The sequence below is a fragment of the Microtus oregoni genome, unplaced genomic scaffold (genome assembly GCF_018167655.1).
Source record: "Microtus oregoni isolate MIOR12 unplaced genomic scaffold, Mior012 000005F_ref0000423, whole genome shotgun sequence".
NCBI classification, from domain to species: Eukaryota; Metazoa; Chordata; class Mammalia; order Rodentia; family Cricetidae; genus Microtus; species Microtus oregoni.
This window is the reverse complement of record NW_024543064.1, coordinates 15,322,795-15,337,521: the sequence shown is the minus strand read 5'-3', so window position 1 is coordinate 15,337,521 and position 14,727 is coordinate 15,322,795. Positions and strand designations below refer to the sequence as shown.

General features: G+C 52.5%; 1 protein-coding gene across 2 annotated transcripts in view; it reads left to right on the top strand.

Annotated features, from left to right (window-relative positions):
- The window catches only part of Ece1 (endothelin converting enzyme 1), a 98,312-nt gene that overhangs the window by 54,621 nt on the left and 28,964 nt on the right, over positions 1 to 14,727 (top strand). For both annotated transcript variants that reach the window (XM_041651754.1, XM_041651753.1), the window contains exons 4-7: positions 1,966 to 2,178; positions 11,473 to 11,594; positions 13,309 to 13,455; positions 14,158 to 14,223. In XM_041651754.1, the coding sequence (XP_041507688.1) occupies positions 1,966 to 2,178; positions 11,473 to 11,594; positions 13,309 to 13,455; positions 14,158 to 14,223 (548 nt within the window). The remainder of the gene's footprint in view (positions 1 to 1,965; positions 2,179 to 11,472; positions 11,595 to 13,308; positions 13,456 to 14,157; positions 14,224 to 14,727) is intronic.

Here is a 14,727-nt window from a genome sequence, read left to right as displayed (position 1 = left end):
CATCTTGAGGGCCAGATAGATGACTAAGTGGGTAAAGGCACTTGCTGTCAACCTGATGACCTGAGTTTAATCCCCAGAGCCTACATGGTAGATGGAGGAGAGCCCTGGTGCCTGGAACTTATCCTCTGATCTCCGCGCGCATGTTGTGGCACACAATCTCACAGTACGCTCACACATACACACATTCACACGTGAGCTTAAACACATTCTTACGCAATAAATATGTGTTTTTAAAGAATTAAAGCACCTTAAATGGCATGGAGGCCAGGTGCTGTCAGATGAGTAAATTGCGTCTGAGCTGGTTTCTGCCTTCTCGGCTGATTGTGTGTGTCCCAAAAGAAAGGAATATTTGTCTCCTCTCCAGCAGGTGACCAGGTCTTCAAACACTTTCATTCAGTAGGTCATTTTATTCATGCCACAAGCATCCACTGAACAGCAGTGGATGCCCAGCACGGGGCTGGACAAAGGCTGTGTGAGAACAAGTTCATACCCTTGCCGGGAGGTTGACAGGGATGTGGCTGCGGTGTATCACAGTCCATGGAAGGACGGCAGGTGCAAAGGCAGGAAGGAGCACAGCACAAAACGGCCTGGAAAGGTTTCTGAGGAACAGCGATCTTAGATGAGAGGACCCCAAATATCAGTTGGTCAGATGGGGACCCCCAAACCATTCATTAGTCAGCTAGATAGACGTTAAGTTCCTGATGGACCAGGGATGTTTGGGTTTTTTGTTGTTGTTGTTTCAGTTTCTCAAGACAGTTTCTCTGTGTAGCCTTGGCTGATCTAGGTAGCCCTGGCCGTCCTGGACCTCACTCTGTAGACCAGGCTGGCCCGCCTGCCTCTGCCTCCCCAGTGCTGGGATTAAAGGCGTGCGTCACCAGCGTCACCACCGCTCGACTTCTCATGTTGTTGTCTTCTGGGCATTCCCTGCCAGGATCTTGTCAGGCTAGACTTCCTGCAGTTGGCTGAGTGAAACAATGGGTATTATTTTGCCAGTACGAAGTTATGCCATAATAGCGAATAGCCCTTTTCAAACGCGCACACGTTCCCTTTCCCCTCAAGTGCTGGTCTTCCTCGTGGCCGGGAACTGGAGTGTGCGACTCTGATGATCTGAGTAATTACTGTAAGTGACACCGTCACCCCTGCCACAGAACGCCTCTCCGTGGGCTGTGACTCAGTGGTAGAACACGTATCTACCATGTGCAAGAAGGCCTTGGCTCCGTTCCCTGCCCTTGAAGATTCTATTCAACTCGGATGCCAACAGCCCAATAATTTTGTTTTGTTTTTGTTTTGAGGTAGGGTCTCATATACCTCAGGCTGGCTTCCCACAACGCTTTGTAACTGAGGGTGACTTCGAACTTCTGATCCTCTTGCCTCTACCTCCCAAATGTTAGGATGAAAGTCCTGTGCCACCATGTTCTGTTTTGTGTGGTACTGGGGACTGAACCCAGGGTTCTACTAACTGAGCTACATTTTCTGCCCTAATTGTGTGCATGCATGTATGTGTTCGTGCATGTGTGTATGTATACATGTGTGCATATGTATGGTATATGAACACACATGTGTGTGTGTGACATGTACATTGCATAATATTCTCTCTCACACACACAGACGCACACACATGCACATACAGAGAGAGAACCTGGAAGACATTCATTGTTAATTGTATTGAAAAGTCAAATGAATTTGTTGGCATCAAGATCAAAAGTCTTTGTGGAGAAAAGATTGCTAAGAGAAAATCGGCTTAGCTCTGAGCTCTTTGAAACCACGGAAGGGAGTTTACTCAGCTAACAGAGGTTTTATTCTAAGCGCCAAGAGACGCTAAATCTGCCGAGTTTGTATCTCGTAGGGGATCTAGTAGCTGCCCAGTTAGGTCCCGACCTGGTGGGGCTTATGGCCCCTGGGACCCTGGGCTCCAGGTTACCCGCACTGCTCACCTCTCCTTGGCCTCTTGTCCTTGACCCGCAGGAACACCCCCAGTATGTCTGAGTGAGGCCTGCGTCTCAGTGACCAGCTCCATCCTAAACTCCATGGACCCCACGGTAGACCCCTGCCAGGACTTCTTCAGCTACGCCTGTGGGGGCTGGATCAAGGCCAACCCCGTGCCCGATGGACATTCACGCTGGGGGACCTTCAGCAACCTCTGGGAACACAATCAAGCCATCATCAAGCATCTGCTGGGTAAGAACCAGGGGGACCAACCTCGGGACTGAGGAGGGAGATGTCCCTCGCCGTGCGAGCCCGAGTGAGCTGGTTAATGCCGAGCTTTAGTCTCTTCATCTGTGACATGAGATCAGTCGCACGCACAGTTCACAGCACTGAGAGCGTGGGTGAGGCCACTGGCACTGAGCAGGCACACAGCTTCTCACCAAAGCTTTCAAGGCACAGCGCAGCGCAGCGCCTGGCTCGCACTAGCTCTGAGCTCTTTGAAACGGACTGAGTCTGCAGTGTTGTGAGTGAAAGGAATGGAGGCGAGACGCTCCAGATCAGACTACATTTTGATCAGCGGTGGTGTCCCAGAGGGCGGGGCATATAGCTCAGTTGCTAGAATGTTTGCCTGGCAAGCACAGGGCCACGGGGTTCAATACCCAGCTCATGTTGAACCTGGTGTGGCATCTGCACACGCCTGCAATCCCAGCACTCGGGAGGTGAGGCGGGGAGATCTAAAGTTCAATTTAAAGTCAACCTGGGGGCTGCAGAAATAGCTCAGCAGTTAAGAGCACTGACGGTTCTTCCAGAGGTCCCAGGTTCAATCTCCAGTGTCCAAATGGCAGTTCACACCTGTCTGTAACCCCCAAGATCTGATACCTTCACACAGACATACATGCAGGCAAAACATCTATGCACATAAAATAAAATTAAATAAATTAAAGTCAACCTGGACTTCATGCATCAGACCCTGTCTCAAAAAGAAAAAACAGGAAAAAATGTATACTAACAGGTGATCAGAGTTTGTCACTCCATAGGTAAGAGTCACCTGGGCTGCTGGCTGTCATCAGCCTTGAAGGACACCTTACTATCCAAAGTCCCTTTGACCGTGGAGTCCATGGTTAGACCCCAGGTCCGTGCTGTTTGTGCTATTTTCCGGATTGATATATAAGACCGTGCCCACCCACTGCCTCCTCTCCCAGGAGTCCCACTGTGTGTTAGACCACATGCGTTGACCTCAAGCAAACCTTTCCAGCTCCGTCTCTTGCTGACCTCTGCCCTCTTGAGGGGGAGGGGGCTCCCAAAACTGGGGAAGGGCCAGATAGTGAAGCATCTATTACTCCATGTGTCAGTGACACAGTTTAGCCTCATGAAAACTTATCTGTGTCTTGGCAGTTGTTCAGATTTTTGAGACAGGGTCTCCCTGTATACTCCGGACTGGCCTTGGATTTGAAACAATCCTCAGGTCTTCACCTCCCAGGGCTGGGATGACGGGCTTGTCTTCAACGTACTGGGGAGTAGGTGACACAGAAGGAGCTGCTTAAAAGAGGACAGGTCCTCTCCAAGCGACGAAAGTCCTCTCAGGAGATAGGGAATGATTCCAATTTAACAGCTGGTTTTTAGGCAGCCATGTCCTTCAGACGCAAGTAGGTTAAGGACACTTTCCCTTTCTTTCCCACCCCCAGCCTCAGACCAGGGCTGTTGTTGCCAAGCTGCCTACCCAGCCTCTCCCCCCACCATCCCCAGCAGCTCCTCAGGTCACAGGACCCTTCAGGCCATCGCTTTACCCACTAAGTTGTCAGGGTTCACAGGCCGTGACCTCCAGTTCTGGGCTATGACCTTCTATCCACTCTGCCCCTCGGGGTCAAGTCGATGGAAGGGATCTGCCCTGTGCAGTGTTAAGACCTGGGGAACAGCAGGGCCTTGCGGTATTGGGACCACACTGTAGAGTTCTGAAGCCAGGTATGCTCCCTGCAGACCAAGCTGGTGGCTCACGCAGGGCTCTAATCTATGCCACAGTTCCAAACCCCCTGAAACATGGCTCTCAGTGCCAGTAGACAGGGAAGGCTGCGGTGAGTATTGCCCTTTATGCAGCAGTTCAGAGGCAGAACGTGGGGCCTGCATGGCCCCTGAAGTGCTCAGCAAAGCATAGCTTTGTGTGAATTCCAAACAGACTCTTGCCTAGCGAACTGCATGACTGTAGAGGGGGCTCCAGGTTCTTGACTCCTCCATAGCGTGGAATCTCACACAGATCACTGGTAAGGATGTGGCGAGGAATCAGAGGACAGCAAAATCCTAGACTGTCTTATTTCTCAGCGTGATGTGGTCCAGTTATCAGGGAAGGTGGTCCTGGGTGTTTCTGTAAGGTGCTAAGGTTTTAATTGGCTTTTTGCGATGCATCCGCAGAGGTCCAGGCCTGTGACTCTGTTGCAAATGACACTCAGAGGCAAAAATGGGTCTCCTAGGAAACGGTGGAGCTAGGGGTTCAGACTGAGAGCCGTGGAGACTCAGTCTGTGCTGTCTCATTCCTGGCTTTCTTTAAGCCACATCTACTCTGGAGAGGCCTGGTTTTGCTTGGGAGTGAGGCCTGTGGCAAGCCCTGGGTCCCACATCACTGAGGACACCCACACCCACATACACACTCCCAAGGCATGTCCTAGGGTCACCTTCCCCAGCCAAGTGGCTCTTCAGCTATGTCTTAGATACCTGGGAACCTCCAAAGGAGCAACCAGTTTCAGCTTCGCTAAGACAAAGGGTCGGCCCTCAGGCCTCAGGAGGAGCCAGGGCTAACAGCTGGCAGGCACTGGAACACGGGGTGCTTAGAACCTTCAGGGTAACCAGGGGCCGGCTCTCGGGAGCTAGGGAGACAAAGTGAGGCATTTGGAGTGTCAAGTGAGGAGTGTGCTCCTGACCCAACAGTGCCGGTGTTAGCATGAACATGAAGTGTAGCCTTGACCAGACCATGTCTTCTGAAGGAGCCATGCCTTCCTTTCTCCCTTCTTCCCTCAGGGTCCCTGGCGCATGCTTGCCTTGAGCTCCGTAGGAAGCCAAGGATGATTTTCAGTTTCTTAGCCTCCGTGTTCACTTCCTAAGTGCTGGGATTACTGGGACTGGCTTCTGTCAGCCCTTAGACTTGGCCATGCCTTTGGCTTTAGCTCATACTATTTCACCATCTGGAGAGCCTGCCCCACAAACCCACCAGACTGATAGCTATCTTGTACAGTGTTGTGTTTGTTTGGGGTGTGTGTGTGTGTGTGTGTGTGTGTGTGCGCGCGCGCGCTTGCCTGTGCACATCTGTGTTCAGGCCAGATGTCAAGACTGAATATCTTTCTCAGTTACTCCTCTAACCTTACGTTTTTGAAACAGGGTCTCTTCCTGAAACTAGATCTCACTCTTAGTGCTCGACTGGTTGACCAGCGAGGCCTGGAGTTGACCTGTCTCCATCCCCCAGCTTTGGGGTGACAAGCCTGTGCTGCCACACCCAGCCTCTATGTGGGTGCTGGCATTCCAGACTTAGATCCTCATGTTTCTAGGACACTGAGCCATCTCCTAAGCCCTTTTAAACTCTCTTAAGCCTATTTGCCTGTTATGTCTTTCATCAAAGGGCCTCCTGGGGCCTGCACCACACTGACGGCTGTACCTTTCAGACTGACAACATCTTATAAGATGAGAACATAAAGCTGGGCATGGTGCTGCATTCCCCTAATCGTGGCATTCTGGAGGCAGAGGTGGGAAGATCAGGAATTCAGGGCCATCCTTTGCTATATATTGATTTCAAGGTCAGCCTGGGTTATGAGACCCAGACTCAAAAGCAAAACAAGGATAGATACTTAAAATATTTATCACAGATTTGTTGTGATGATTGAAGCCGTACAGACGCCGTAAAGAACAATCGGCTGTTGAGACTAGGGAGGCAGCTCAGGGGGAGTGCTGGCCTAGCATACAAAAGCCCCTGGGTCCACCCCCAATACCAGGGCTGGGAGGGGGGGGCGGCGAATGGGCAGGGGTAGGAGGGAGATAGTTATCTCCCTTCCTCTCCTATATCCCTGATACCAGCCATTCTGAGAGCACAGAACATTCCAGTCTCATGATGAGTGCATGTTGGTGACTTGGCACGGATTCTATCATCTCGTTTTCATTTTGGTTATGTTTTCCCAATGCTTACTGTCTCACTCGGTTTCCTCTTCCTGTCCTCTGTTTGCTGTGCAAAGGCTTCCCCTGGTGTAGTGTCTGCAGCCGTTGGCGGACTTTCATTGCAGAATGGCTTTAGTGGATTTGATGATTCAGGCGGAGAGGTGGGTGCGGACTTCTCGGGGGTGGGCGAGCACTGTCTTCTGGCCTGATTTTTCAGCATACTGACTGGCAAGAAGGAACAAGCAAACAGAAAGACTGGGGCGCCCGTCCTGGCCTCAGCCACTTACGTGACGTAGGACGAGTTCCCAGTTATTTGGCTCTAGATTGGGTGTGATCCAAGTAAGAGCCACTTGTGGGAAGTGTTATGACTAGTTGCACACATGGCCACACCCACGTGCAAAGAGGCAGTTCGCTTTCTCAGGGAGACTTAAGAATGCCGGGGTTCAAATTCCAGGAGGCTCATTAATGGATTAGCCTTTGTTGGCAGGCTCCTTCACCTTCCTGGCCTCCTTTTTCTTCCCTTTGGCTGATAACACCACATCCATCCCTGTGTCGTGTGGTGATGAGACACAGGCCTGGCCCAGCCTGCACTCGGCACCAGGAAATACCCATGGTATTGTCACAAAGAGCTGGCCTCCTCTTTATCAGTCCCTCTTCTCCCCTCCAGTATGGAGCTCTTGAGGCCTGGAGCTGTCTGAACTGAGTCTGTGGTGTTATCTAAAACAAACACTGGCCTTGCCCTGATGGAGACTCCAGGCCCCACATGCTTCTGACCAGACAATGCCGTGGCAGTCAGGGAGACCATGGAATTCACAGGAACCCTGTTCCTGCAGCCCACCTCGACCCCCTGCCTGCCTGGCTGCCTGGGCGTTTGCTTCCTAAGCCCAGCACTGATACGAGAAAGGGATCCAAGAAAAACTCCCAGAGGAAAGAGAGGGCCAATTAAACAGTGTGCTGTCTTTCCTCTCTGGGACTTTGGGGAAATGACTGTGGAAGTTTCTGGAACATGGGGTCCCTGGAAGGAAGTACCTAGGCAATTGGAAACTCTGTTGTCTGGCCCCATGCTGCCAGATGATTTCCACCCCACTTGAGCCCTGGAGGTCTCCTTTCTCCCTGATTTCTCCTTCCGAAGAAGTTGAGCCCACTGCTCAGTCTTTCCTTAAACGTCCCAAGAGCTTCCCACCCTGCCTCTGCCACGCTTTGGCCCAAGACCTACCTTTGTTACCTGGTCTAGGGAAGTACCTCTCATGCAACCATCATTTGTGTTCTCCCACAGGTGTGTGTGTGTGTGTGTGTGTGCGTGCGTGCACGCGCGCCTCTGCGTGCATTTGGAGGCCAGAGAGCAAGGGCAGGTGTTTTCCTCCATTGCTCTCTACTGTTTTTTTGTTTTGTTTTGTTTGTTTTTTTGACTGGATCCTCTCACTGAGCCTGGAGCTCACTGATTCAGCTAGGTTGACTGACCCATGAGCTCCAGGAATCCACCTGTGTCTCCGTGTCCCCACCCCCACCCTCCAGCCTTGGGGTTACAAGTGTGTGCAGCTATACCCAGCTCTTACGTGGGTTCTGGGGATCTGAACCTAGGTCCTCCTGCTTGCATAGCGCACTTTACCAACCAAGCCAATCCCCCAGCTCGATATGGCTAACTTGATTCAGTTCGGGTCCCTCTGGAGCTTGCAAGGTGATAGTTGCTCCCGAATGAGGAGTGAGGAGAAGAGGAGGCCGCTGAGCCTCAGGCTATCCCTGAACTTCTGCCCCACCCAGGTCTTCATTGGCACACAGGTGAGATAAAGCGGGCAGAGATATGAATGCCCATCCCCCAGTGTGCCCACACATCCTGCCTACCTTCCTCTTTTGATAGATCTCAACCTGTCACTGGCCTTATTGTAGGGGATGGGGGGCCCCTTGGAGTCAGTACAGGGCATACCCAGACAGCAGTTTCTCAGCAGAAAGGAGATTTATTACCCAGGGGTAGGGGGCTGCCTCTGGATCAGACAAAAGCAGGCAGCAAGGAGCAGCAGCAGGTGGTTTTTGTTGTTTTGGTTTTTGCAGGAGTGACTTTTCTCTTAAGGAGAAAAGGGGAAGTCTCTGGTAGAGGGAGTTGGAAAGTCCTAATCAGACAGGTCAGCCAGTGTAGCCGAATAATGAAGTTTGATAGTTGGACCTTGGTGTTTAGTCTCAGGAAGGAGTCAGAGGCCAAATAAGGGAATGGACCTTGGGGGCTAACTTTAGGAGTGCAATCTAATGGTTCAGCAAGGGAGGGGGCAAGACCTGCCAGGGCCATAGTGCCGTGTTTGCCATGCTCGGGCCTGCTAGAGAGCCTTACCACCCTGCTCTTCCAGATAGGATGTTCTGCCTTATTCTCCATGAACTGAGCTCTGCTCTTGTAACACGTGTGACTGAGGGCCTACTGTGTGCCTGGTTCTAGGAACACAAAGATGACTGAGATACAGGCCATGAGGCCCAGGCAGGCTAGACGTAGCCCCTATCCCAGTATGTAGTTAGATGTCTCGCCACTGCTTGGTGGCTGGCTCCCTGCCCATGCATCCATTACACCTAGCCCAGCCACTGCCAACCCTGGGAACTGAGTGATTTGCTCTGGGAGCCAGGAGCATGGCCACAGAAACCAAACTTGGTCAGGAAAGACTCACAGGAAAGGTGAAAGGTTGGCCGCTTGTGAAGCAAGTGTTCTCTCTCCCTCCAGATACTGGGGTGGGGATGGAGGGGTGTCGGGTCAGTGGCCTCCAGCTGGAACTCAGAACACACTGTGATGAGCACAGCCAGGCTGTCCCTGGGAAGCCTGTCTTTAGGTCTCTTATCTCCGTGGCCTTGGGGCCTCGGGGAAAGCAGATGCCAGGCTTGTTTCTGAGCACAGCGTTCTGCCTCTGATGCTGGCGCTGACCTCTTAGGGTCATGGCCAGAACCAGATGTAGATGGAAAGCTTCTGGGGCCTGGACAGCACCTGGTGCTCCTGCTTTCCCTTCTAAGAGCTGGGCTGGTGGGAGTGTTGCCATGGAGATGAGGCCCTGGGGTATGGGGCACTTCCCCTTCCCATCCCTGCTTTGCCTATCAAGCCTGAGACACTGGCTCTCCTGTTTCCACCCTCCCTCTAATAGAGGCCTTGTCCCATTACTCCCTTGGGGACTGCTGATCCATTTCTGGTAAGGATGGGTAATAGGACTCTCTGGAGAGATGCAGCTGCTGATTAAAACGTCCCATGAGGGGCTGAAGAGTCAACTCAGCAGTTAGAGCTGTTAAGAGTTGCTCTTCTGGAGGACCCAGGTTCAATTCCCAGCACCCACATGCCAACTCACAACTGTCTGTAACTCCAGTTTCAGGGTACCTGACACCCTCATACAGACAGACAGACATGCAGACAAACCATCAACACACATAATTTAGAGAGAGAGAGAGACAGAGAGACAGAGAGAGACTTCCCAGGAAATAACATCACTTGCCTGTGACAAAGGGCTCTCTCTTCCACAGGTTTGTCCTTTTCTGCTCCTCTCCTTGGTTCTCTGCTGTCTTGTCCCCCTCAAGAGCCCTTCCCCCATCCTGTGAACCCCTTTAATCTTTGAGACTCCGCTCACACAGAACATCATCTGGAGCTGGGGCTGTACTTAGTTGGTAGCATGCTTGCCCAGCGTTGCCCAGCATTGCTGGGTCCTGGGGGTGGCACCAGCACTGGATGATCTGACCATGGTGGCGCCTGAGGTCATCCCAGCTTGAAGCCAGAGCCATTGCCTTCTTTAAAGCATTTTATCCCCTGCAGGCTTTTCTCTGCACATTCCCATCCCTTTCTGGAGTCAGAGAGCAGGTCCCATGTCTGTCTGTAAAACTTCATGCTCAACCTGGTGTCCGGCATCCAGGCTTTGCCCAGTGTGCTGAAGGCTTAGAATAAAAAGCTTCAGATCCACAAGCTTCTGAGGAGACCTGGGAGCTGAGCCTGGCTTCCACAGGATTTTGTGCAGAAACCCCATGGGGCAGGGGCCTTGCCTTTGGTCTCCCAGTGGTTACACGGTGTGTGACCCAGAGTCAACCTCTGATGTCTGCCCGGTGAATGGAGGCAGATGTGTTCAGGAAGAGGAAGGGCTGGGGAGGTCTTGGAAGGAGGCAAAGGAAAGGCTTCCAGGTCAGAAACTGATGTGAGAGGAAGAAAAGATGGTCTCAGCATCTCAGAGTGGCCCACTCTGAAGCTGGACTCTGGTGTTTGTGTGCGTGCGTGTGTGCGCGTGTGCATGCATGTGTGCTTGCTCAGAGGCAGGAGCTCTAGTGCACAGTAGACCCCTTGAGAACCTGAGCAGTGTCCAGTGGTGTGACTACCTTGGGAGCAACAGGAACCTTCCAGGCCTCACATGTGCAGGCATTTGGCCTTCAGCAGGTGGCAGGTAGCACAGGAGAGGGGGAGGGGGAAGGAGTCTCCTGGGTGCCCAGCCCACCCCCAGTGGGATGAGATACAGCCACAGCCTGGGCCCCCAGGGTGGGACGTGGAAAACAACCCCGTGAGCCCTCTGTAAACCTGGCAAACATAATCTAGCCCTCCCAGGAGGAAGCCGGAAGTCAGTTCCTAATGAATGAAGCCTTTCAAGCCTTATCCAGTTCCTGCCTTTCTCCCAGGCGAGGTCATCTGGGATCTAAAAACCATGGCAGGATGCCCACCTTTCAGGCAGAGATGCAGGGCCATGTGCTGGCTGTAGGAAAACCAACCATCTGTTGGGTGGGCACACATATTTTAGTTAGGGTTACCACTGCTGTGATGAAGCACAATGACCAAAATCAAGTCAGAGAGGAAAGGGTTTATCTGGCTTACGCTTCTACTTTGTAACCCATCGCTGAAGAAAGTCAGGACAGGAACTCAAACAGGGCAGGAACCTGGAGGCAGGAGATGATGCGGAGGCCGTGGAGGGGAGCTGCTTACTGGCTTGCGCTTGTGGCTTGCTCAGCCTACTTTCTGATAGAACCCAGGACCATGTGCCTAGGGATGTATATATTCCCAATGGGCTGAGCCCTCCCTCTTCCCCATCAATCACCCTTCCCCATCAATCACTAATTAAGAAAAAGCTCTACAGGCTTGCCTACAGCCTGATCTTTTGAAGGCATTTTCTTAATTAACATCCCTCCTCACAGATGACTCGAGCCTGTGTCAAGTTGACATAATACTGTCCAGCACATCACACATTGCCATCCCAGTGACATATCCATAAGGCCATCTTGCAGAGAGGGAAAACATCAGCTAAGATTCAGGGGTACCTAGTCTTGTCAGCTCTGCCCAGAGGCCCTCATTTACAGCCCCAGGACAAGGCTTCTCCTCCATGGACAGTAATTGCCGTGTGCTTTTGTACAGTCCAGAGTGCTGAGGACCCGGGAAGGACTCACCCAGTTGGGACACAACTCTGTTATTTCTTGACGTTCTAGAAAATTCCACGGCCAGCGTGAGTGAGGCAGAGAGGAAGGCCCAAGTATACTACCGTGCGTGTATGAACGAGACTAGGATTGAGGAGCTGCGGGCCAAGCCCCTGATGGAGCTGATTGAGAAGGTGGGTGCTCAGGTGGACGTCCACTGCCTCCCTCTGCTCAGCCTCCTGCCAGGCCCTCCGGCTTCTGCCCCAGCTCTCAGCCAGCCCACACCTCCAGCTACCCCACCCAGGTGGAGCTTGGTGCCCATCTGTCTGCTGTGGGTGTTGGGGTTGCCTGAGCATGTGTGTGCATGGCTCCATGTGGGTGGATCTGTCTGCGTGGATGCTATAGGGTGTGTATCAACATCTGGGGGGAGAGGAATGTCTATGTCTAGGTGGAGACAGGATCAAAATCTTCCTCTCTGTTGCTGCTGCGGCCCTGTGTATATGATGTTAAGCTCTCTGCAGGAGGAGGACCTGCTGGTTACTACTAAGTCACCCAACCATTTCTTCTTTACTTTGTTGTTTTTTCTTTTGTGTTTTGTTTTGTTTTGTTTTGATTTGATTTTTAGAAACAGAGTCACATAGCCCAGGCTGGCCTCAAACTTGCTGTGTAGCCAAGGACGCCCTTGAACTTTTGATCTTGCTGCCTTGACCTCCTGAGGGCTGAGATTATAGGCATGCACCATCGTGCCTGGTTTTGTGTAGCACTGCAGATTGAACCCAGGCCGTCGTGCACATTAGATATATACTCTGCCAGCTGAGCTATATCGCTGTCTCCCGCCCCAATCAGTTCATTCTGGGCACATTTGCAGTCTCAAGTGGCCTCCAGGGAGGGCTGCCCAAGGCTAGCCAGACTTCCAGTGCAGGAAGAGGTGGCTGGGAATGTTTTCTAGACACCCCTGCTTCCTCATGGACTTTGCCTCTCAGCTCACCTTAAGGAAGGTCTTGCATGGGGTTAGTGACTGTGGGGCAGTATCTGTCCCCCCTCTTACACAGGTTCCGTGGGGCAGCTTGTGCCAGGCTAGGGGGGAACCGAAGGTAGTGTGTGTGTGTGTGTGTGTGCGCGTGCGTGCGCGCGCGCGCGCTCACGTATCACGTATGCACATGTGGGCACGTGGAGGCAGAGGAGGGCATTGGTTTTCTGCTCTGTCACTCTCTTCCTTACTGCCCTAAGATCGGGTCTCCTCACTGAACATGGAGCTGGGGGATAGCCAGAAAGCCCCAGCGATCCTTCCATTCCTGCAAGAAGCTGTACCCAGCTTTTATTGTGGGTGCTAGGAATTTCAACTTGGATTCCTGTATTTGTGGAGCAAGCGCTCATCACCAGTTTGCAAGACAAGACCACTGTCACTTCTCAGACTTTTCCCAATATGTTGGAATTATGTTTTAATACCACTGTGTCTGTGTGACTCAAGAAACTGTATCCATGGCAGAATCCCAACCCACCTCCCTCCTAGCCATGCGGGAGCAACAGCCTCGCGTGCTCTTAGCACACTTAAGTGTTGGCACACACTTTTAATCCCAGGATTGTAGAAGTGAAGGCATGGGATCTCTCTGAGTTTGAGGCCAGCCTGGTCTACATAGTGAGTTCCAGGACAGTCAGGGCTGTCTGTAAAAGAGAATCTAAAAACCCAAGATGAATGGTGCCCTAAGTACCAAGACTTGCAGACACAAAGATGCACAGAACTCCTCAGTGAGCATCACCCCATTCATTGGCTTAAAGGGGAAGATGATTGGACTGCTCCAGGGTGATAGAACATGTGACTCTGATTTGCATAGTGTTCTCACACCAGCTCACCACAGGCACACACCTGTGCACACACACACCACCCCGTCTGCTCTCTCCCCACAGCTTGGAGGCTGGAATATCACAGGACCCTGGGCCAAAGATAACTTCCAGGACACGCTGCAGGTGGTCACAGCCCACTACCGCACCTCGCCCTTCTTCTCTGTCTACGTCAGTGCCGACTCTAAGAACTCCAACAGCAATGTGATCCAGGTGGGCCAAGCCTAGGAAGTGACATTAACTCCTGGGCAGGACTGATGACACCCTCTGCTCCCCTGCCTCGGCCCCTGGGCTTTGTGGCTCTGCTTGGAATGGGTTGGAGTCCATTTCTCCGTGCTTTCACCCGACCCATCCGTACATCACACTTGCTGTGTGATCGTAGGCAAGTGGTTCAGTCTCTCTGAACAGTAGTTTCCTTGTTGACTAAATGCACTATCATGACTCCTGCCTGAGATGAGGTATGCCAAGATGGGAACCAAAAGGCTTCCATGACAGCTCTCTAGAATGCTCCTCTCCTCTCTGCCCGACTCATTGCCACCATTGTCTCCACAAGTTCCCATTCCAGTTCCACAGGGTAGCTGCCATTCCCCTTAGTTTCTAGAGGAAGAACCAAAGGATCAGGAAAGTTTGGTCACCTCACCACAACCACATAGCTTGGGGTAGCTCAAACCACATGGACAGTGTTTGGTGAAACAGAGTGTTTGCCTAGGCCAGGGGTGATTTAAAGAGGATTGTCTAGCCCTTTGGAAGAAACCAAGTCCCTCAGATAGGTGGGAATGTGCACGTCCCATCCCTGGTCCCTGGGTGGATGTGTCAGTGAGAGCTAGCAGCTCCTCCCCTTCCTGCTGGGACCTGTCCCCAGGGAGGGTGGTAGCCATGCAGGGAGCCTCCCTCTCACCTTGCGTCCCTCTGCAGGTGGACCAGTCTGGCCTGGGCTTGCCCTCTAGGGACTACTACCTGAACAAGACGGAAAACGAGAAGGTGAGCTTGCCCAGCCTGCCCCGCTGCGCACGCCCAGCGCAACTGAGCTTCTGTGGAGGGCTCGGTCTCCTGGGGGTTGACAGGCAGCCCTGGGTGGGGGAGGGGTGTCCCCATCCTCCGACATCACAGTCAGGCATGGCAGGCACAAGGTCATCATTTGTCCCTTCCCTAAAGAAGACAGTGGTGACAGCCGTCACCGTTTGTAGGTACCAGGCCTTTGTGGGCATCACCGCTGTCAAGCTGATGGGCCTTTTACCTTGCCTTTAACTCGGGGACTCTCGGAGACTGCTCAGTTTGTACACGCAAGCCAGCTCCTCCAGAACCTTCTGTGCCTGTAATGCCCTCAAGGGACACCTGGTCAGAGGTTCACACCCGTGTCCTTCCATTATCCCAGCTGCACCTATTCGGTGCCCAGTGCTCAGGAGGTGGTCCCCAGGGACCTCGAGGTCTAGCAGAGGCAAGCCTCGCTTGGCTGATGAGCCAGCTAGAGGCCCAGCCTTGTGT